This window comes from Solea solea, chromosome 18, assembly GCF_958295425.1.
Source record: "Solea solea chromosome 18, fSolSol10.1, whole genome shotgun sequence".
NCBI classification, from domain to species: domain Eukaryota; kingdom Metazoa; phylum Chordata; class Actinopteri; order Pleuronectiformes; family Soleidae; genus Solea; species Solea solea.
In genome coordinates this window covers 21,714,092-21,738,090 of record NC_081151.1, presented here as the reverse complement: position 1 = coordinate 21,738,090, position 23,999 = coordinate 21,714,092, and the positions used below count along the sequence as shown (strand labels likewise).

Below are 23,999 nucleotides of genomic sequence, written 5' to 3'. Positions count from 1 at the left end.
GTGTATAACCTTCATCACAGGACACACCCCCTGACGTGTTCATGTCCATCCTTGAAAGTCGATAGAAAACGCGCTGTGACGCAGATATTTTCCCGCCCGTGGCGTCATCGGAAAACTTGTTTTTGTGTGACTTTGAAACTCCACTGATTAATTCTTCCTCCTCCTTTTTCTTCTTCCTCTTCCTCTCCTTCATGTAATCCTCAGACACGCTCCTCATCGACTACCAGTTCACCTTCAGTCTGTCGCAGGAGGACGACCGCCACTACACCGCCATCAACTTTGTGGCCACGCCCGAGGAGGTACGTCTCTGGCGGCGAACGCCCCGCAGTCGCAGCAGCTGCCACTTGTATTAGGATTTGAGACCTTTAACTCGGCACCACATGATGATGATGATGATGATGAAAGTGGTGATGAGTTTTATCCACCTTCACTCATTGTCACACAACTAAGTTGTGCATTTGTGTCTTTGTCGTAAGAATATGAAAGACGTGTAGTCAAAAGCAAATAACGCACATTGGTGTCCTTTGGGACTATTTTTGTCCTAGCAATATGTTTTTTTTTTTAACTAATGTAAATATAGTTTTGTTCAAAAATAAAAAATACAGTCGGCACAGAGTAGTCCCACTAAGACTAAAATCTAATTTTTAAAATGTATTGCTACAACATTCATTCTTTGGTTCAGCACGTCTGCATGGTAAAAAATTACAGGATAACAAATGTTATAAATAAAAGAATAATTAACAATCAATCTCTATGCAATGTTGTAGCATTAAACCGCGTTCCTCCCACATTCTTCATGGCAAATTGCTTTGTCAGGTTAATGTGTGAAATTAAATAGTAATAAAATAATAAATGCACTTGGTAAATTCACATTTTTCCCCTCACTGTTGCCTTTTTTAAGGAAAGTTTGAACTGTGTGCACAGTAGAATTGCACCTCCTTCAAATTAATAAAAAAGGACATATGTAAGTTAAATGACCTGTAAATAAGATTTATTTTTGTCTTGTATAGATTTTTTAAACCAAAGTTTAATTGTGTAACTACAATGACAATTTAGTCTATCTAGTCTAAAAGTATTTTGAATAGAGCTGCAACAACTGGTTGATTACTAAATTAATCGATAGATTGGTTTGAGGTCATTTTTTTTTTTAAATACTAACAAGTTTTCTTATTTTGGGGGGATTTTTAAAATGGAATAATTTTTGATTGTGAACCCATTTGAGAATGTTATAATGTTGACGTTTGGTAAACACTGATCACTATTTTTCAACGACTAATCAATTAAAAGAAAAGTGAGAAAGTTACAGAGACAAATTAATCGATTATAAAAAAACGTGCAAATTTGAAGAATGTTTGGAATTACGTTAAAATCCAAAGACCACATACGGTCTAAGCTATTAGCTCATTAACTAATAGCTTATTAACACTCACACACGTTGCCTTCTAATCAGGTTCTAATTTGCACCTGCTTGAGGATACTGAAGCTGACGTCGCTTTTATTACAGTGTTTGAATTCGCACGACTATCTCCGTCGCAGATTTCCCTTCAAACATTTGTTTTGCTAATTCCGTTTCCATTAGTCGTGTAAATTTGCTCTCGCCTGCCGTTCACTCGCTCGCTTGTTTGCTCAGCTGCAGATGGAAGGGGTGAAAAAGTGCCGCCTCAGGATTTACTGTAAAACAGAGGAACCCTTTGGAGCGGCTGCAGATTTGATTTAAAACTTTTTCTACCTCACTGACTATATTTGATTTTCTTCTTCTCTTTTTTTTTTCTTTTTTAAATAAAATCTGGATTAAAAAAAATCTCTTCCATCACAGACGCCTGTGCTCTGACAGCTCTCACTGATCTACTGTGTGTTTGCTCAGTGACGGCGGTCTCTCATCAGGCTCTGATGCTAAATCTGAGAGAAACTTTTCTTCTCAACACTTCATCCAATCAGGAGCCAGAACTCCACAAGGAGGCGGGGCTAGGCGTTTGGTCCGTGCATAAATTGTTTTTTTTTGAGGTACAGCCGGAAGCAGGGAAGGGAATTCTAATGCAGCAACGGACAGGAAGTTGGTCAAAAAAACACCACAGAGCTTTAAATGTCAATAGTGTTAATATTTCTGTTTTCTGTTTTTTTCCCCTTCAGCCAAATCGGGATCTTGACATGTTCATAAACGCCTCAAAGAACTTCAACCTGAACATAACGTGGGCCACGAGCTTCACTGGTGAGTCTCAGCGTGGCGTTGTTTTCTACGCGACAAAAAACACACAAACTACTGACTTAACTGACTCATTAGAATCAGTTGATTAAAAAAAGATTTGTTCACAGAATCGTTCAGTACTTCCTGCACTGAACTTAAATGTCACTGAACGTGGACGTGATTCGGCTCACGATAAATACACCAGACTCCTCTGTTAAATGTTGAGATTTTAGACATTTTCTTTACTAAATCTTTGAGCTTAACGCACGTTTTCAGGGATTTTTAAGTTTTTTTTAAGCTGATCTACAGTTCGGCATTGTTTGTTTTGATTCTTGTGTCGGACGTCGCGTTCACGACTCTTCCGGTGACTCTCTGACCAATCAGTGTCCGGCAGTCTGTCGATGTCACATTTTAGTATCGGCTCAGCTCACTTGGAACGTCGTCAGAGCAGGTACTAAAAAAAAAAAAAGCACCATGTATCAGGTACTATCACTGATGGAAAAGCAAAACTATCAGACCTGACTGAGGGAGCATCTGTGTGTATACAGGGCAGTAGAGTTCACCATAGGCACAGAGTGTCACTTACGACTTTACGGCTAAAATATAAGCCAGACTGACTCCCTGATTTCTGGCCAGTTGTCGTTAAAAGGGGAAACTTGGACTTTTTAAGGTGACATTAGTGATTAAAACTTTCCACTTTTTGTAGTTACGCTTTCTGCCGTTTACATTAGAACTCTGAAGTCAGAGCTGGGGGTGAAGTCAGAAGTCAGAAACATAGCTCTACATGCTTTAAGCATGAACAGTAAAAGAAGTAGTGCTTGTATCGTGGAAGCTATCTTGGGGAATGTGAGGTTGCTCAGAGTTCCCGGGTCAAACATCCGAGGTCACGGGGCGTTCTCTCTTCAGGAACCCCGAAGAATTCACCATGGCCTGAACCTCTGCAGACGGCGACTGTAGGACACCTCTGCATCGTTTGCTGACAGCTTAACTGAAAACCAGGAAGTGCATGTAGTCAGTTCACTCCTGAAGACTCTCACTTCACAAGCTCGGTGTTGCCGTTGCCTTTTTCTGTTTTCACTTAGAATAAATCGCTTCCTTTGTGCAGCGAGGCGAAGCGAGATCTTAACACTGCTATTCTGAGAAACACGGAGAGCCGTGTGGAGCTTGATTACAGTTTTACAGAGTTACATTGTGTGCAGATTAGTATGATTATTATTCGACTATGGTTTGAATATGACAGACATTTGTTGATCTGCTTTCTCACATTCTACTCGCTAATTCAACGTTTTCTCTCCGTCTCCACCCCTCTCTCTCTCTCTTCTGTCCTGCAGCTGGAACTCAGACCGGCGAGGAGATCCCCATCGTCTCGCGCAGCAACATCAAAGAGTTCAAAGACAGCTTCTCCAACGAGAACTTTGACTTCCGCAACAGCCCCAACATCACGTTCTTCGTCTACGTCAGCAACTTCACATGGCCGATCAAGATTCAGGTAAGCCTCGCATAAAAAAAACAAAACAAAACAAAAAAAGTCATCAAATCAGTGAGCGATTGTGTTATGATGATCCTTGCTTTTAGGTGGCTACAACGATGAAAAAAAAAACATTTATCGTTTATTTGTAACAAAGTCACCAGCAGGATAAGACCCATAAAGATTCTTATATCACTCTATTATACTTTAATATATCCTTTTCTTTCCTTTTGCAATATTGCATGGGCAAGCATTCTGCCGCTCTCCACGCTGCCTTCTTTATAACCACTAAATGTTATTAATATCATTTAAAAAGGTTAATAAGTCATCTATTGTCGCAGCCTTCTCTATTATCTTTATTGTCTAACATTAATCGTTCTTCTACTTATTCTTGTCGCCATTTTATATTTTTTGTCCTTGATTGCAACAATGTGCTCTTTGACTTATGCTTCCTTATATAAGCCCTCACAGGTTTCACACCTTTCCTTCGCTACATCCCAATCATAATCATTCTTTACATTATTTTACATTATGTGTTTGTAAGTAAATAAATAAAAAATAATTTCAGCACTTGTTAATTGTTGGCTTTTAAGCCGCACAGCTATAAAAAAAAATAACACGTTTCCTTTGATGATGCCAAATGTATAGATTTATATTCAGCTGTGGAAACAAGGGATTAACATTTATTCAATACCAGAAGAAAAATGAAATGCTAAAAACGTTCCTGTGGATGCTGGAAAAAATGATTGAAAGTCGAAATGATTCCCCATTAGATGAACAAAAAAAGGGAGGAATTATCTTCCTCATACACTTCAACAAATAGTTTGTGTTGTCGTTTCAAAAGGAAACATAACAACAGAAAGTGTAGCATGAATTAAAGCTGCGGTAAGCAACATATTCAGAGAGAGAGAGGGCACAGAAAAATGATAATGCAAGCTTTGGTTACAACTACCCAAGGTGAATTTTGACATTTTGGAGGCTAGAAGTCAATCATAAATAAATATGTTTGTTGTTCACGTCACCTGAAATCTACAAATCTGTTAAAATTAATAATTGTAAATGTATCTGGCAGCAACAGGAAGCCTTTTCTTTTATGTCAAAGACAGAAACAAGAAAGACATCAAAGCTCACACGGGGGGGGAAATGAAATTCATATAAAGACAACCGGAATAAATTCAGACGTGAGAATAGCGGAGTCGGAGGCCATGGAGAAGAGACGATTTTAAAGTTGCAGAAGTCTCTACTGCTCAAACACTGGATGAATGCTTCTTGTGGCTGCTGTATACACACAAATGCTCCCTCAGTTCGAGTCTAGAGAATCAGGTTTGACATGAAAGACGCAGCAAACGGAGAAAAATCAGAGATTCACTTCGAGTTGCGTACTGCGGCTTTAACTTTAAACGGGGTGAGATGCACGCGGTGAATCGACAGACTGAGACGAGTCGACTGGAAACGCTTCTGCTTGACCCTAATTCGTTATGTAAGCACAACTCTGCTGCCGGCGTACAGCAGCAGCACTGTTGACGGACACTTTTCCCTCCACCGTGGCCGTGGTTCACCGGGTGCAGCGAAGCGGCGATTGTATCTCGGCAGAATAAACACACACACACACACACACACACAGCTGGCAGCCTGACGAGCAGAGACAGACTCTTATTCACAGCTTCTGCCACGGAGCCACATCAACGCCGACTGCAAGCTCCTCCCCCGCCACATTTTACTGCCCACGTTTGCATTTTTGGCGTTTTAAGAGTCGTCGTCGTTACATGGGTGTTTTTATTCAAAGTGCACAAAGACACTGTCGTTTTTTTAAATGTGAGCAGCAGCAGCAGCGACTCTGAACAGCAGCAGTGAATATCCAGGACAGTTTATCATTAAGTTCCGCTCGACTGCGTCGGGCTTTTAGCATAGTTTATGTTCTTATTAGAGCGGGATTGCTCGAAAAAGTGCTTGATAGAGTTTCATCTCCATGTCATTAAGTGGCAAATGTTTAGGATGGATTTTTGCTCTGAGCCCCTCCCACCAGATGAGCACAGACAGAAAAGAGGAGCTGAGGGCTAATCTCTCCTCGACAGTGAGCAGTTTTCAAACTGAAATGGCTCCATTTTAGGAGCTATTGTGTCGTATCGGGGGCTTGGGAGTCCCAAAAGGGGTATTTTTGGCGTATTTCTGTGGCAGGGTTACAGCGCCACACACAGGCCTGGCATCTGTACGACGTGTCATGTGGGGAAAGTTCTGCTTCCGTGTGGATTAGGCCTAAAACAGTGAGGTAGTTTGCATGGCAGTCTTTAGGTTTCTTTGCAGCGTAGGCAGTGACCTTCAACCTTAGTAATGTTTACGTGCAGCTGCGTAGTCGATAGGTGGTGGAATTTGTAGCTCACTTCATACTTCGCTCTTGAAGTGACACCATTAAGTGCAAGTTCAGCAAAGTCAGACTTTTCACAGGAGTTAATAAGATAATTTCTCTCATCCTCCTCCTCCTCTTCCTCACACATACGTCACACACTGGTATAGAGGAATTAGATTAAGATGGAGCGAGAGATTTCTGATTTTACCACCAGAGGAAGCTTGAGTACCACTGGTTATACATGTACCACAGTTTGAGAACCATGTCCTCAGATTAGATTAGATTAGACTTTATTGAAATTCACATGTCGCAGCAGTTAAGGGATTTAAGGGAATAGAACACAGTAGTCTTATGTAGGCCGACACTTGATATGCTTTCACAAAGCTGCATTTCCGCCAGAGCTTCAGTCATTTAGTTTGCTTTTTAAGCAAAATCCTTGTTTTCTCTTAGTTTTTTTTGTCTTTGTGACGTGACGATATAGAGTTGATCACTAAAACTCAGTCTGATGTAGAAAACCGTTGCACTGCCGCTGTTTCTCGGCCCTTTTGGAACCTGGCTTCCGCGCATTCTCGCCCACATTTGTGCCTCACCGCTCAGCCCCTGGTCGTGAGTTGGACTCGTCGCCCTGTGCGGAGCCGCTCCTTCCTCCCCCCCCTCTGCCCTCCTCCTGCAGGGGCTGAGGAATCCTGCCTCTCCTCTTCCACATCCTGCTCCGTGAAGGCTCTTTAAGTTTCCTCAGCTCCGCAGCTCCAGCTGCTTTCAGCCTCCAGAGGTCGGTCGGTCGGTCGGTCGGTCGGTCGGTCGGTCGGTGGTGGGGTTAGAGTTGAGCGGAGCGCGGCTGCTCCTCTCTGCTCCCACTTCACCTCTTACATTTCTGGGTGGGATCATGTAGAAGATCAAGCCCCCGCGTTTAAGAGTGAAACACGCCGGGTCTGCACTCATGGAGTTTTACCTTCTTCAGCGAGGTAACATTTCCCCCTTGTTTTGTCTTTCTTTTCCTGCCACGTCTTCTTGAATCATGTTTTTTTTTTTCCCTGTTTATCATATTTCTTGAGCTGCCTTTTTTTTCACTCTACCAGCTGTCAGCAGTGTGTCATCGGGGACGTGTGAGTCTGTGTGTGCGCTAGTGTGTGATGGTAGGCGGTTAATCCTTCAATGTTGGCAGAGATCGGAGTGTTGGAAGGTTCATAAACAGCAGTCGAGAAAGAGCAAGAGCAAAGTGGAATGTTAAGTTGAAACACATGCTGCATTCAGAGTGAGCTGTGACCAAGCTACACTCTCCCTCTCTCCCTCTCCCTCCCGCTCTCTCCCTGAAACACCAACTTCAAGGTTGCTTCTGTTTTTTCCGTCACGTGGTCGTTTGCGTCAGAAAACAACGTACACAACATTTTCAACTCCACTCGGTTGCATCATTAAAGGTCCAGTGTGCGACATATATCTGGACATTTAATACACTACAAGAAAAAAGTAGTACAAGTACCGCGATTTTTATAACCTAAGTAAGTACTTAAGTAAAAGTACTCAAGTTAAAGTAAAAAAAAAAAAGGTAGCTTGTTTAAAATGTACTCGGAGCAAAAGTAACTTTTTAGGTTCTTAGAGAACTTTTGTTAAAAAGAAAAAAAGAAGCAGAAAAAACTCTTGTCCTATAATCAGAGTGAGCGACGTGATGACTTCATCACAGTCGAGCAGATCTGATCATCAAAGCAGAATCCACTGTGCCGAGATTAGCCGACATGGAGTTCTCCTCCTTTCTTCTTCTTCTTCTCCTTCTTTCACTTCCTCTTCCTTGATGAAGCAAAGATCTGAATTTAATGATGTTTGTAATGAAGCGCAAATCCCAGCTTAATTACATTAAAGAGCTGTGATCTCCTGTTCACTGCTGCACTCAACATGTCATGATACGATGGAGATTAGAAGTGACTCTGATTTAAAGTCTTGCTGTAGAGCAGCAGCAGCAGCAGTAATACCTGTAGCAGCAGCAGCAGCAGTCGTTGTAGTAGTAGTAGCAGCATCAGTAGTAGTAGTGGTAGTAGCTGTAGCAGCAGTCGTAATAGTAGTAGTAGCAGCTGTAGCAATAGTCATAGTAGTTCAAACTGAGTAGTAGTAGCTGCAGTAGTAGTAGCTAGAGTGGCAGCAGTAACAGTTGCTGTAGCAGCAGTAACAGTTACTGTATCAGCAGCAGTAACAGTTACTGTATCAGCAGCAGTAACAGTGCTGTAGCAGCAGCAGCAGTAACAGTGCTGTAGCAGCAGCAGCAGTAACAGTGCTGTAGCAGCAGCAGCAGTAACAGTGCTGTAGCAGCAGCAGTAACAGTTACTTTATCAGCAGCAGTAACAGTTACTTTATCAGCAGCAGTAACAGTGCTGTAGCAGCAGCAGTAACAGTGTTGTAGCAGCAGCAGCAGTAACAGTTGCTGTAGCAGCAGTAACAGTTACTGTATCAGCAGCAGTAACAGTGCTGTAGCAGCAGCAGCAGCAGTAACAGTGCTGTAGCAGCAGCAGTAAGTTACTGTATCAGCAGCAGTAACAGTGCTGTATCAGCAGCAGTAACAGTGCTGTAGCAGCAGTAACAGATATGTGGTCCTTTTCTGCATCAGTGTAACTGATCACAGACAGGTTCACTTGCAGTATTTGTCGTCTTACGGAACATTTATATATGAAACCCTAAAGCAACTACTCCACTTTTTTAAAATTATTATTAAATTAAAAAGAAAAACTGTTGAGAGAACCTCACTGAAACTGTAGTGTGTGCTGTTTTTGTTTTGTTTATTTTCCTCCACCTGCTTGGATTTCATTGTCTTCATGTTGACAATGTGTGAATAAATTCTGTCAGCTTACATTTGAAATGATAAAAACCTTTATAGAATGATTTCAAACTTCTTTGAAAAAACTTTTTTTTTACAGGACTTCATATTGTCAGTCAGACGTTCAAACCGCTGTATCTGTGCTTTTTTAATTCTTCTACTGAATGGATTTTTTTATCGTAAGTAGCACATAAAAAATATCCTATTGGGGGCAAAGTTCTGTTTCCATGAGAACAACAAGGTCTAAAGTGACCATCATTTCTCTTCCCTCATATCTGGGCATTGTCCTCAAAAGGGGGCGGGGGCTGTTGTTATGGCTGTTAAAACTCAGAAAAGGACGTTGCTTTGTCACAAACGACCCTACTTTTCAGTATGAAAAGGTTCTTGTCGTCATTTCCACTTAAAAAAAAAAGAGTCTGTGCCATTCAAACTTTGAATCAGCGGCAGCTTGTCTTTAATGTTTTTTTCATTTTTAGCTCGCGGTTGCATTCATGAGTAAAGGAAAGGCACAAATACTCCGCACAAACGTCTCTTAATTGTGATTCCAGATGGAAATATATTTCAAAAAGATCACTCTTGATCAAGGACGTGCTGTTTTACCCCTGTTTCCTGCCGTTAATGTCTCACAGTTTTATCTTAAAGCGGCCTCTGCCGCGATGCCGGCGCTCTCCAGAGAACACGGCCAAGGTAATGAGCAGATGTATTGATCCGTCGGGGCAAACTGCTGAGTCGCTGAGTCATTAATTGAGCATAAATGCTGATTCACCACTTCTGGAACGTGATAACGGTGTCCAATTTTCCTCTGTTTTATGTCGGCGTGGCTCAAACACACGATTGTCACGTTGTTTTTCTGACAAATTCAAGCATAAAAGCTTCAGTGTAGGCAAAAAACGTCTCTATTATTATTGTTTTGGTGTCCAGTTTAGAATAGATAACGGCGAAAATTAAATATCATCACTAAACAGACTCTGGGAAATCAAAAACTGCCTCTCAAGACAACATTTTATCACATATTATGCATTATGTTTATGTCCGTACACTTATTTGAATTAAATGTGCGTCAAAATCTAATTTTAGATGAATTATTGTCTTGATCTATACACGGGTTATTCCACAGAGTGAAGAGAGCATCACAGATCTGCACAAATATCATCGTTTTATTATGATTTTTTAATAAAAAATTGGAATAATGATGTAAAAATGTCAAAAAAAATATTCACAATAAAATGTTTTTTTTTTTACAATCGTTCAGCCCTAGTGTTAACACCTGCATCCAGATCCCCCCCCCCCAAAATAATTAACAATAAACCATAAAATTCTCTTATTTTATTATCTCGATCGTTTATTTTAAACTGTTTATTCATAGATGCCTTTACCTTGACCATCTTTCCTGCTGTGACGCTGTAAATGTCCTCGTTGAGGGAGTCATAAAAGGTTATATGATCTTGTTTTATTTACGCTTACCTTAATAAATAAGATTAAAACATAAATGTAGATAAAACACGAGGCACATCTTGGTCCAATCTGTACGGCTAAAAAGCTAAACGTAAAAGGGATCAATCAAAATATGCAGAATATGTCTTTTTTTAAAAAAACTAAAATTTCATTTTGCCTTTAGTTTTAACATCACTATGACTCGTTTAAGACAAAAAAATAAAAAATGGAATAAAGATCATTTAATCCATTCGCTCAGGGGTCTCAAGCGACATGAGATTAAAATATCACAAAATTCCATTGTGATATTGCAGTGACGGTATTTCACAGAATTTCAAAACAAAGTGCTTGTTTTGATATGAAAGATATAAAATTCAGAATTAAAAAAAAACTAATTTTTGTCACAAAAACAATCCATAAATGGCAAAAACTGACATTTTAAGTCTGTTTTTAAATGGAAATGTTTGTTTTGCGTCAGAAAATGTCGAACTTTGAAAAAACCAAGCCTTGTTTTGCCCACAGACCTGAAATAACTCAGGTTTAATGATTTGTTTTTGAGCAAAGAAACATGAAAATATATCAAATATTCACATTAAAGACATTCAAGTCAATGAATGAGAGCCACGTAACACAGTAACACAAGAAAAAGATGCTTCACTGTCACGAGTGACATCTTTCTCGCCCTCCCTGACATCAAACACCTCATCTTGGCAGCGTTGGTGCCATAACCCCCCCCCCCCGACCACTGTGACTGACTCCAGTGATGAATTCCCTCCGAGTTTTTCCCCTCTCAGAGTGTGTACTGTCTGGCACCCTGAACTCCTCTCTTCATTGTTCACCAGACTGCAGCCAAACGATCGCGCCGAGGATTCGAACGCTCAACAGTAATCAACAGCAGCACATTAGTGAGCCAGATGGCGCTGGCTACGCGAGTAAATTAGACCCCGGGCCGTTCACAGAACACCGCTCCCTCCGCCGCCGCCGCCGCCGCCACACCGCGGAGGCTGAAATGTCTTTGGCCCCCGTGTTGTTCTTGTATAAAGTCACCGCAGATTTATAGTCACTCTGATTCTGACCCACCGTTTTCTCCCTCATGCATATATTGTATTTCTTGATCACATATTAAGTATTCATAGTCTAATCCGACTTGCACACAGCTGGGTTTTTCTGGCTTTTGTCTCCCTGCCGCCTGTTCCTCCTCCTCCTCCTCCTCCTCGTTCTTCTTCTTCTCCTTTTTTTTTGTGCCTGTAGAATTGTATGCAAATCCCCGTGTTGCTGAGGAATAATAAGCAGGAGCAGTGATGAGTTCTGGTCTAAGGTGTCACCTCGCAGAGAAGCGAGTGTGAGGGGAATTCTGCTCTCTGGGCAGGAGACGCAGTTCCCCTGTGCTGCCAGACAGAGGCAGTGTTGAGTTGTTGCAGAAATATTGCCTGTGTGAATGTGTGTGTGTGTATATATGATTGTATAACTGTTGTGTGTGTGTGTGTGTGGGGTCGTGGCTTTGAGTGAAAGAACGTGGTGCGACGTCGCCAATGTTACCCCTGGCAACCTTGATTAAGACGGGATTTTGTTAGCACAATTGCTCTTGTGATGATTGCACTGTGAATGTTTCTGCCCACATGTGCAGGAATTGTGTGTGTGTGTGTGTGTGTGTGTGTGTGTGTGCGTGTGCGTGTGCGTCAGGCATGTCCTCTGGATCACGGATAAGCAGGCGAGGCATGTTCTGGTTGTCGGTTGGAACTCGTTGGATTATTCACGAGGTTATAAAAAGTCGCCGTGACTATTCATGATATATTAAAGGACGTACGAGACAAATGATTTATCAATGAACGCGTCAGGAAATCTCATTGTGACGACCTAATTTGGGGCACTCTGTCACCACCAGGTGGCAGCAGCAGCAGCAAGTGTTTCTGTTAGTGGACTTCATCTGGAAGCTGCTGAGCTCTGAGCTCAACACACTGTCAACTCTGCATTATCTCCACTAGCTCTCATGCGCTGCACTTCAGAATAGTCGACTATTTTTTGCTAGAAATGTGTTTTTCCTGTGGTGAAAATGTGAATATGTTGTGGTTTCTTTACTCTTCTGTGACACTTAACAGTTCATCAACAACTACTTGATTTATTAAGAGAACTTTTCACCAGGATAATCAATAAAGACTAGAAGTGAAACCCCTTAAAACTCCTCAGTTTGAGTCGGTAGCTGTTTTTAGACGTTCACTTAAGTCCACACATTTTCGGGAGATTGTCCCGAGTGGCACGTTTCTGCAGATGTTGATCGATAATGGAGGAAAAACAATATTATTATTATTAGTTTCACCCCAGAAACCTTATTAAGAAACTCTCTAGCTTGAGTTTGCAGCTGCTTTCACTGAGCTCCCAAATAATGAACAAAACGTCAGCTCCAACTTTTCAAGACTCCTTCGCTTAAGTCAGGAGCTGCTTCCAGACCTGCAGTGAGCACAACAGGACAAGCTCCTCCTCCTTACTGCACGCTGTCGCCGCCGCGGAAACCTGAGCACAACATTTCAGTCTCTCCGTGCCAATAAACTGTCAATAAAATAACGCCTGTCCTTCTGTCTTTGTCTCTGTGCAGATCGCCTTCTCGCAGCACAGTAACTTCATGGACCTGGTGCAGTTCTTTGTCACATTCTTCAGGTGAGCAGAGCTCTGTCCCTTCTCTGACTCCACACACGCACACACACACACACGTGTTGGTGTTTAAGTGGCTGCACTTGCCCTCTGCGCGTGCGACGCAGTGTGAACCACAGTGATGGATCACCGCAGCCTCGGCTCTGCCTGTGCACGGTGAACAAACGCCGCGGCTCACTGGTCTGTAGGAGCTGGTTAGCTGTCGGCACAGTGCACACACACACACACGTCTGTTTTATTTACTCACGTCATGCACACATGAACACAGACCCACTCGCTTCCTTTGGTTCCTGTTGTATCTGTGTCGTCCAGAGTCCAGAATCAACACGTGAGCCCTGTTTCTATCAAGCAGGCGCTGAAGTTTACTTCAATTTGGTAGAAAACATTCGTTAATTGTCAATAGTTGTGAAATAATCAGTCATTTCTCACTCTTTACCTCATTTTTTTGTCTATTTGATGCTAAGTGGGACCATCATTTACAAAATCATCACCTGAAACTAATGATTTCGTCGTCTTTTAGGGTTCGATTCAGAATGCCCCAATCCAGTAACACTCACCATTAATTAGTTGCTTATTAGCATGCAAATTAGTAACATATTGGCTCTTAATTGGTCATTATTAAGTACTTATTAATGGCTTATTCTGCATGGCCTTATTGTACAACCAGTAAGCCATTAACTAAGAGTTTCCCCTCAATAACCTTGAAGTTGTATATGAATTATCAATATGCTTTGCTTAGTATGGACTTTATAAGGTGGTAGTATCACAAGAAAGCCCTTAATAATAAGCGTTAACGAGAGACGTTCGGTAAATGAATTAAAACTTCATTTTATGAAACGTATACCCATAAATCCTAACTTAAAAAGTTACGTCTGTGTGATTCAAGGGAGAATTTGACTCATTTCCGGGCATAATTAGCAGCGATAGAAGAGAATAAAGGTTTCACACACCACGTCCTGTATTTCTATACCTGTACAGGACAGAAGGAAGTATTTCAGACACATTACAGATCCCAGCTTTGTTGCGTTTTAGCGATACGAGCCCAGAGACACGCCTCCTGATTGGACGGGACCCGGATCCCGTATCTGTCTGGGCAAACGCTCTCTCGATCGGTGACAGCTGTCAGAATATCGAGCTATTTAACACCGATTTCGCCCTCAAGTATAACGCGCACGGCACAGTGTCCACTGTATTCCCGTAATTAGAGCACCAGAGTGGCCATCTGCAGAAACTGGCAGCGTTTGAAAGAGCGGCGGCGGCGGCGGCGCTGATACCGGACCCATGCCGCCACCGCCATGGGTCCGGTATCAGCGTTCTGTTTGACAACATGGCCGAGTGACTCTGTCGCATTTCGATGCCAGGTGTCATCATCGCGGTGATGATGACAGCGTGTGATAGCGACGAGGGAGTAAAAACGTGCCTGCACACACTCGTCCGTCTGTGATATAAGTTGGTGAATCAGCGTTTGTGTCTCGACTGTAGTGCACACACACACACACACACGCACACACACACAGAGATGAGTCCTCTCACTTCTTCAGGAACCGCTGTAATGTGTTATCGATTTAAAAACAAGCCCCGACCAGAAAATACACAAGTGTGTCCACTGCATGCTCGGCTGCATTTGTGTGTGTGTGTGTGTGTTTATTCCTCTGTAGTCTCCCGCATGTTTGTTTGTGTGAGTCTGCCGCTCACGGGAGAACTGTAGGATTTCTCCCCCCCCTCCCCCCCGCCTCTCCCTCTCTGGATCGGCCCCGTTCCAAAAACCCTGCTGCTTCTATTGATCCGGCGGTCATGTAAAGGCGGAGAGATTTGATCGGCTCGATTGAAAGGATTCTCTGTTTGTTGTCGGGTGACCGTGACGGTCTGTTTGAGCCTCAGCGGAGTAAATCCTGGATGTTATTAAAGTGGTGTTTTTTGAAGTGTGGTTAAATGAGGTGCTGCCTGAGCTGTGTGCGCCCCCTGCTGGCCCCCGGAGTCTATAACCAACACAAGGCGGGTACAGATGCTCTTACTGAAAATATATCTGCCCAGATTTGGTTCCTGACTCTGATCAGCATCAAAGAAGTGAACCCTGGTCCCGCCTAAAAACGTAGCTTCTCGGTTTGCTTCAAGTGGAGTGCAACGCAGGGCATTGTGGGTAAACAAGCTACAATTAGCCACCCGCAACAAATTCAAATCACTGATGCTAGTCTACAAAGTGCTTCATGGGTCTCCTTATGATTGTAGCTTAGTCCTGTTCTTACTGTAAGTCGCTTTGGACAAAAGTGTCTGCTAAATGCTAAAATGTAACCAACACATGTAATGTGGCGGAAACAGAAGTTGGATGAGCGAGAGCGTTTGTCTCGTCTTCTCCTTTGGTCACTCTCGATGCAGCAGCGCCGCCTCAGGCGAGGAGGGGAACGCGGCGTTCGAAAGGTTCGGTTCGTTTCGCTGGAGACTATTAGGTGTGAAAACCACCTGAGGCTGCATTTCCTGGCTGGAGTCTCTTTTGCAGTATCTCCTTCCACCACACTTACCCAGTGCTGTTAATATACATGTGTGTATCCACGTGTGTCAGCATTTATTTGCCTGTCAACACTGAACAGACTGGCGTCGCAGGAGCCTATGAACAGAGAGAGAGCGAGTCCCTTCATTCCCTCTCTCCCTCCCCCGTCATGCCTGTATCATTCTTTCATCTGTGCTGTTGTGTTTCCCTCCGTTGCCTCCTCTGCCTCCTCTCTTCCTTCCTTCCTCCTTTCCCCTCATTTCTGTGACTGGCTCTTAATCCCTCGGCTCAGTCTCTTTTTCTTTTTTGACGCCTGCTACTGATTCAGCTCAGATGAGAGGAGAGACCTAAACTTAGCGAGCTCGCGGCCTTGTCCTTGTTTGCTTCTGGCTCTTTAGGCGCCGCATTGTTTGTGTTGCGGGGGAGGAGAGGAGAGGAGAGGGGGAGAGGGATGCTAATTAACGTGGAAAGTGTGTGCTCCTCTTCGCCGCGACCTTCTCGGCGTCTCTTAATCTCACCCGCTCTCTCTCTCTCTCTCTCTTACTGTGCCATGTTCCCTGTGGGGACAGAAGACGACGGTGCCATCCTGTTATCTGCAGCACACACACACACACACACACATACACCGACTTCCCCAAAATGCTTTCTCCAGCCACAATGCATTAAACAACAGAATAAACAGACACGCGTCCAGCACTCGTCTGCTGAATTAACACCATTTTTTCCTTCACCTGTTTACAACCGAGCAAACATTTCTGGAAAACTCTTCAGCCAATTAAATGTTTTCCTCCAGGCCGGAAAACAAAAACGAAAAAAAAACCTCTTTTGAAATGCATTTAAACTGTATTTCTCTCTCTCTCTCTGTCTTCCTCTCGAGCTGTCGCGTTCTTTAATCTCAGAGTTGGCAGTCGCCGTAGAAACGGGGGCCTTTTGAAGCGATGCTGACCTGATTGACACGTTTCTTGGCCGCAGAAGTTCAAACTTCTGGATGGATGAAGCTAAAAGAGTCGTCGTGAAATATACGACTGTGCTTCTTTCTTTTCATGCCGGGACATATTTGTCACAGCAGTATTACTGCAGCTGTGGCTGTTTTTTTTATTTTTAAATTCTGACTTCATACATCATCTCTTCTCGCGGGCCAACGTTTGTGCTTTTCCTTCAGAGGCAGAGAAAAAAAAATATATATTTATGCTTTTCTGAATAGTTTATCCTGTTTTTTTTTTTACTTTTTTGAAGTGAATGTTCAGCACAAACTCTGCAAAGGTGCACGTTGAAAGTGGGACTTAACCTACAGAGGCTACATCTGTGTGCACGTCCTGGAGAATTAATGACCCTTGAATATATAATCAACCACATTATATAAGAACTCTTTAATGTCCTTCTCAGCTGAGTGCGGATCTGTGTGTGTGTGTGTGTGTGTGTCGCAGTGAGATTTGTAGATTCAGCGTCTCGGAAGTGAATTCCCAGGAAAAGATGAAAGTTTAGAGAAGCTGTGATAAAACTGTCAGCGTTTGAGACGACACACTGTTTTTTTTTGGTTCTGAGCGATGCATCAAAGTAAAGGAAGAAACCATCGCTGCAGAACAGTGACCACATATCCGTCCTCTGTGGTGTTTACACTTTTATTTTTAAAAGAAAAAAAACATCATCCTGACTTTACCTTGCGATATTCAGCCAGGCCTGATGTCCCAGAAAGTTCTGTCTGCGCTGCTCGACAGCTAATATTAAAATATCCAGGAACTTCTTTTCCTTTCTTTAGTGGCCACTACCGTTCATACGTGCAGGGGTCGACTCTGCAGGAGTGTGGAAAATGACCCGAAAATGACACTTTCCATGAAAAGACTCTCCAATTTCCTTCAGACCAGTGGCTCTCAAACATTTTTATACCACCTGAGAAAATACAGAGCTCTCGAAAGTAACACTGCTATCGCCGACGTTAGAATACAGAGGCGTATTAAGTTTATGACTTCCAAAGTAACCGAAAGAATCAGTTAAAGTTCTAATAAGGACCAAACTTTACCTCTGTTACTGGTGTTTAAACACAGAAAGAGTTGAGTACACTTTCCTGAGTGTGTTTGGTTGCTTTAACACTGCAAATTTACTGCAAAATTTACAGTGTTGGTGTCACCATAGATCAGGGATTCCCAAAGACTGGGTCAGGGACCCACAGGTGGCTCGTGGGAGAGGTTTTTTGGGTCCCCCCCAAAGAGTTTATCTGAGTTTTTTCAACCTCATAATGAAGAATTACGTATATAAATGAGGTGTTGCAGGTATGTCGATAAATTTGTGACACACATCTGCGCTCGCCATGATTTATATTGTGATTTTCGTCACAAGTGGCACGAATTATTGTTATTTTTGTGTTATTTGTTTTGTTTTCTACACGCTCTGGTCAAAATTCCCTGCTATATCATACAGTAGAACAGTATTTCTGATTTTCCGCCAAGTACCACCAGAGGACGCTCGCGTACCACTGGCGGTACACGTACCACAGTTTGAGAACCATGGGTTTAGACAGAGCAAACTTTTATTCTTTGACGCCCTTCCCTTTGCTCGTGTCCTAGAGAAGACCGCCAGGAGAATAAAGTGATTATTTACACTTGACTAGTATTTACAAAAATGAACAGCAGTTGTGGGTTTTTATACTCACAGTGCGCATTGATAAATGTTATAAAAGCATAAAAGAGAAAGGCCAGTGAATTATGTCGTAAACGTTAAACTTAAACAGTTTTTCCTTTAACACACACAGACGTATCAGCACGGTCACACAAGTTCAGACGTCACAGAGGTGACGGTAATAAAAAGGCTTCATCAATTTAAACGTGGACCAGAGCGCTAATTAAAAAGCTACACATGTCCTCCAGCACATTTAAGAGAGGGTTATTCAGTCGCTACTTGTACACACTGTACCTTTTATACTGTATTTAATTGATGGTATCTTCTCGTGGTAATGGATTCAGCGAACTGAAACGCTGTAGTGCTTTTACTCTGAAATACAGGTACAGGATGTGAGAACGTGGCCCGCGTCGTCCTCTTCCTTTAATGCGCGTGTGACCGATAAGATATTTGGTTGTCGTGTCCGCTTTATTAAATGCATTACATTCAACATTAAATCACATATATTGTATAAGCTTGGTGTCTTAATAACAGTTGTCTTTTTATTTTTGCTTCATTCATGTGCTTTTATTGTGACGTAGACATCGTTCCATATCAAAACGAGCGCTTTTACTTTGAGATTCGGTGCATTAGAGACATTCATGATGATATTTCAGTGTCACAATGAAAATATTGCTTTATAATTTTAATTATAACGCAATCTACCCTCTACTGAACAGTAGCTTCTTTTCACTAGACTAGTGAGTCAATATGAAGAGAAAACTCACTGAAAACTCGAGCCTCTGCACTGAACCGTGCATTTAGACAAATGTTACACGAGGAAATCAACAGTCCTCTGTTTATGCTCAACAACAGTTGCTTAAAAGTGCAATAGTCCACTGATGTACGACATGTTTTCACTGGTTTTACGTCTCCAGTTGGAACTAATTGGCTGGAGGCAGAGAGTCACAGCCGGGGCGAGGGGCTGGTCAATATCGACAGATGGACTGATAATTGGATTGAAGTCGCTCCTTTTTATTAAAAAAAATTCCACTCAATCAGGGGAAATTACAAAGCCTCGTTAGCCTTATCTGAAGCAAAACAAAGGAAGCGCGGTCTTCTCTAATCACTGCCAACATAATTATGTTCTATTAATGACCTCAGTCGGTTCCAGCACCTCTGAAAATGTCAGCCACTCTGGGATTAATTATTCAAAAATCGGAAAAACACTTTTCAAAAATCATAATACGAGTTTAGTTGGAAATAATTCAGTTTTAAATACATGAGGATGTGTTTTTATTATTGTTTTTATTGTTTTCTCACAGCTATTCTTCTTAGGACTCTGCATTCACTTCCCTTCATTCCATTACAAACATTATCCCTAAACCTACCCATAAAGAATTAACCATTATCCCTAACCCCTTCACCAGTTCCGCAGAAATTAAGTTCCAATGTCAGAAAAAAGACGTTCTACGTTCTTCTCGTCAGTTCTTGCAGTGCATTTCCTGTCCTGTCTAATAATCTACCGTAGGAATGGTTGCCATATTTTTCTGAGTTTATCAACCAAGTCTCAAGTGTTTTTTCTTTTACTTTTGCAATTTCAAATTAGCCTTCATGGATAGAAATGAACAGTCGTGGATGGAGAGCAGGCTGTGTTGTGCAGGTATACAAAACGGGTCCTTGAGATCTTTGAATGTTTGATTTCTTTGAGTTTTTTTTAATTCAAATTCACAAAGCCGTTGAAAGTTTTAGAAAATTGCCCTAAATAGACACGGGTCCTTTTTTGCCTTGTTTTGTTACGACGACGCCTACTGTACGAAGACGAGGCCTACGCAGGACAAACAAACAAACACCGTCTACTGTCTCTCGCCGCCGTCGACGTGAGATTCCGTGCAGAACATTGAGCGAGTAAAGTTAAGCGAGAGAGCAAATGACGACGTGATGTCTGGGGAAGGAAAATTCCAAAGATCCCAAGGACAATCACATGTCCATATGCAAATCAATAAAAGTGGACGCCATCATGGACGAAGTTGCCCCGGTTGGTTGGGAACCCTGTTTGTTGAAGGTAGATAAAGGATGTGGTATGAGAGAGACCTGGCTCTATCTTCTTGCGACACATATTCCAAATTGTCTAAAAGACTTTTTCCCCAAAACTGTCCTCAAATTTGGGCAGGACCAAAACAAAAGCAGGAGGGCTACTGGACTCTGGTTTCATTATGGTTTAGTTGGGTCAGAGGCATCAAACTTCAGGCGGCTATAAGATGGTAGATCCCGTCCTGGGTCAAGTCTGGGAATGTGGACAGCTGCAGTTCACTTGAGGTGAAGGAAAGTTTAATTTCTGAGCGGGGATTTGGCTTTTTCCCTCATTGACATCTGAAGCTTTGCTCGTCATTGTTCTCCCTGAAATTAATTCCTAATCACACTCTCAGACCCTTTGTGCCCAATCACGACCGGACCACCAATCATCACGCAGCAGCAGCAAAGAGCAAGCAAGTGTCATCCTCCTTCACTGACCTTGGTCCCAGACGTTTGCCTTGTTAGAGCCGAGAGGTGATTAACGTCGTCCCTTTCACATTTCATGACTCAGCGTCTTCTTCTGAGACTTTTTTTCTTGGTCTGCACCACAGACGGCTCACCTAACTTTTCTGATGACATTGAGTGAAATAAAAGTTCGCTTTTACACAGATTTTAATCATATTTAAATATAAAGCCATGTAGACTAAAGTAAATAAAGGCATTGCATATCCATCCAATCATGGGCAAACTGATCTGTCCAGCCAATCAAATGCTCTGAGGTGATTGTTAATTATCATTAAGTAGAGCTGCAACCAGCGATTATTTTCATAATCGATTAATCATGTAGTCATTTGGTCCATAACATGTGGAAATGATGATGTGTTCAAAAAACGAGTAATTGTTTCAGCCCTATCAGTTATTACGTTATTACAAATTATGCATTTTTGTTCTTAGATACTTGATAAATGTTTTCTGAGTCAAAGGTATTTTTTTTTTAATCCTGTTTCATGTTTTTAATATTTAGTTTATACATTTTTTCACACATTTCTAATTGAAAATCTTAATTGTAGGTTCGAGAGACGGAACAATAGTGTGTTTCGTATTATTTGTTTTCAGTAAACAAAAAAAATGGGCCAAAATAATGGGCCAAGAACAATCGTCATCAATCATCGGCTGCCCTGATTTCTAAAAATTGTCATCAGCCATTGAGAAAAAATCTCGTCGACCTCTAATCTCACAGCAGCTCATTCGTATTTTTGCCATGTGAAAGTGGGTTTGCAACAGAACTTAGGGATATGCATAATTATGATAATCATTATACGTATTATGTATCAGCGAAATGATAATTATAATCAGTTTGTTTTGACACTGCACATCAGAGGCAGCAGCAGTGGAACCTGTGTGATTGTCCTTCACTGACACTCACACTTGGTCACATGGTGGCGACCGCGTCTCGCGTCTCGCGTCTTTGAAGCCTCAGACGCGCAGCGCTGTGTGAGTTCAGGGGCAGCGGGGGTCGGCTCAATAAAATCACTCCCAAATGTCAATTTAAATTGCAACCCGTTTTACTAACAACAGATCATTGTCAGTTGTCTGCCCGCTGGTATTTGGTCACGGTTGATTCAGTATCGAGCTTGGATTCAAAAAGAGATCAATCCACGCTGACACGAGTTATGTAAACAAACGTTCTTTGTACATATACACTCTATGTAGCACAGGTTAGATGTGGATAAACTGGGCTTTCCACCTCTAAATCTTTAACTACAGATACATGTTTACCCCTGAAAGATACCATTAAATATATACGATCAAATATTTATGATACACTATATAGACTTCCTCGTGTATTTTTAGTTTCACCCTGAACTTTGTTGCTTCTCTGTGAAATCTGATTTGTGATATATAAACAGATAAAATGTGAAACTTTGCAAAGGGATGGGTTATTTATTAAGAGATCACAAGATGCGATTGAACAGTTTTTTTTGTTTTTTTTTCATTGGTTAGTTGGTTGACTGAATATTTAGTTGGTTGTTTGAATAAATAATTGGATGGTTGATTGGTTGGTTATTTCATTGGTTTATTGGTGGGTCAGTTGTGAAGTTAGTTACTTGGTTGGTTGTTTCAAACCAACCAAGTATATAGGTTGGTCTTTGGTTGTTTCAGTTATTGGTTGGTTGTTTTAATCAATAGTTGAATGGTTGGTATGCATGATCGGTTGGTTGTTTCATTGGTTTGTTAGTTGGTCGACTCAATGATTAGTTGGCTGCTTTGAATAAGTAGACGGGTGGTTGATCAGTTGGTTGTTTTACTGGGTTATTTGTGGGTCTGTCATTAAGTTAGTTGGTTGATGGGTTGTTTCAAAGATTGCTTTGGTACTTGGTTTATCGCTTGGTTGGTTGTTTCAGTTATTCAATGGTTGGATGATGAGTTGGTTAATTGGTTTGAATAAATAGTTGGATGGTTGGTATGAATGGTTTTTTGGTTGGTTGATTTTGTGATGGGTTGGTAGTAGCCTGGTTGTTTGAATAAATAGCTGGGGGTTTGATTGGTTGGTTGTTACAAATATTGCTTTGGTGTTTGGTTTATCACTTGGTTGGTGGTTTGAATCAATTGTTGGATGGTTGATATGAATGGTTGGTTGGTTAGTTGGTCAAATGGATGATTGATGGGTTGGTTGTCTAAATCATAATTTTTTTGTTTGAATGATTAGCTGGCTGGTTGTTTGAATAAATAGTTGGGTGGTTGGTATGAATGATTGGTTGTTTGGTTGATTTGTTAGTTGCCTGTTTTTGTTTTAGTGTTGATCAATTTATCACTTGGTCTGCTGGTTGTTTGAATAAAGGGTTGGATGATTGGTCGGTTGGTTGTATAATTTGTTTATTGGTTGGTTGTTTGATTGATTGGTTTGTCAGTTGATTCCTTGACAGACCGATAATATGTTTGGTTGATTAAATGATTGTTCATCAGGTGGATCCCAAAAAATTAGCATTTTTATTTAAACGTGGAGAATCTCAGCCTACAGCACCAAAACAGGAAATCAGAATCAGAAAGGGCATCTCATAATATTAGAACATTTCCTTGGGTGAATCATAAATTAAAAACATAATGAATCACTGTCCAACTACTGATGTTAATTTATGCTCTCAGTACTTGGTCGCGGCTCATTTAGCTCAAATTACTGCGTCAGTGTCGCTTTGTTTTGAGCAGTGTTTTTAAAAACGCTTGCAACGTTTCAAATTAGGTGCAACGAGGCTGATGATGTTATAATAAAGTTCTCACTTTCTTAAATACCATTTCCAGGATGTTGGGATTTTGGAGATGCAACTGTATTCCATTTAAATTTGATGGCTTCACACATTTAATATGTTGTTTATTTTTTCCGACACACACACGTACACACACTGTAGCTGTGTTTGCCCTCAGCTCGTTCCTCGCAGCATTGACTGACAGCAGATGCTTCTCTCGGTATCTTCTCTCCTCCTTTCTCTCTCGCTCCCCTGAGACACCTGAGAGAGAGAAAAAGAGAACCCGACAGATAACTCGACATGTATTCAGGCCCTGCCTGCTGGTCCTGAGGGGCCTCCCTGGGCACTCAGCAGGGGCTGCCGTCGGTGCTGTGCCAGATTTTTCTTTTTCTCTATGGTGTTTTTATTCTTTCTCTTTCTCTTTCTCCTCTCCGTCTCACTCTCTCCATCTTTTATTAGAACATTTGCTGCCGCTAGTGTCATTTTTCTTCTTCTCTGTCTTTCCCTTCTTTCTTCGTTCCAGTTTCACTCTCAAAGACCGAGGGATGCACGATGTTGGACTCTTTGCTGATATCCGATATGAGCGCTTTGGCCAATAATGTGGTTATTTAGTGTCCTCTGTAGATAAATTAACATAATATTGTTCATACTTATGTTGCAGCACATGAAGATATACCTTTTCTTCATTGTACAAAATGGATACTAAATAAACGATAGTTGTAGAGGGCGCTAGCAGTAAGGTCAATAAGGTAGCAGCCTGTTTAGCTAA

The 23,999-nt window shown here is 41.7% G+C and overlaps 1 protein-coding gene across 2 annotated transcripts in view; it reads left to right on the top strand.

The window, feature by feature from the left end:
* atrn (attractin) overlaps positions 1-23,999 on the top strand; it is a 132,305-nt gene that overhangs the window by 52,282 nt on the left and 56,024 nt on the right. For both annotated transcript variants that reach the window (XR_009233723.1, XM_058614705.1), the window contains exons 22-25: positions 205-299; positions 2,131-2,209; positions 3,517-3,674; positions 12,831-12,892. Coding sequence is in view for 1 of the 2 variants with exons in the window: in XM_058614705.1 (XP_058470688.1) it covers positions 205-299; positions 2,131-2,209; positions 3,517-3,674; positions 12,831-12,892 (394 nt within the window). In the remaining variant the exon portion in view is untranslated. The remainder of the gene's footprint in view (positions 1-204; positions 300-2,130; positions 2,210-3,516; positions 3,675-12,830; positions 12,893-23,999) is intronic.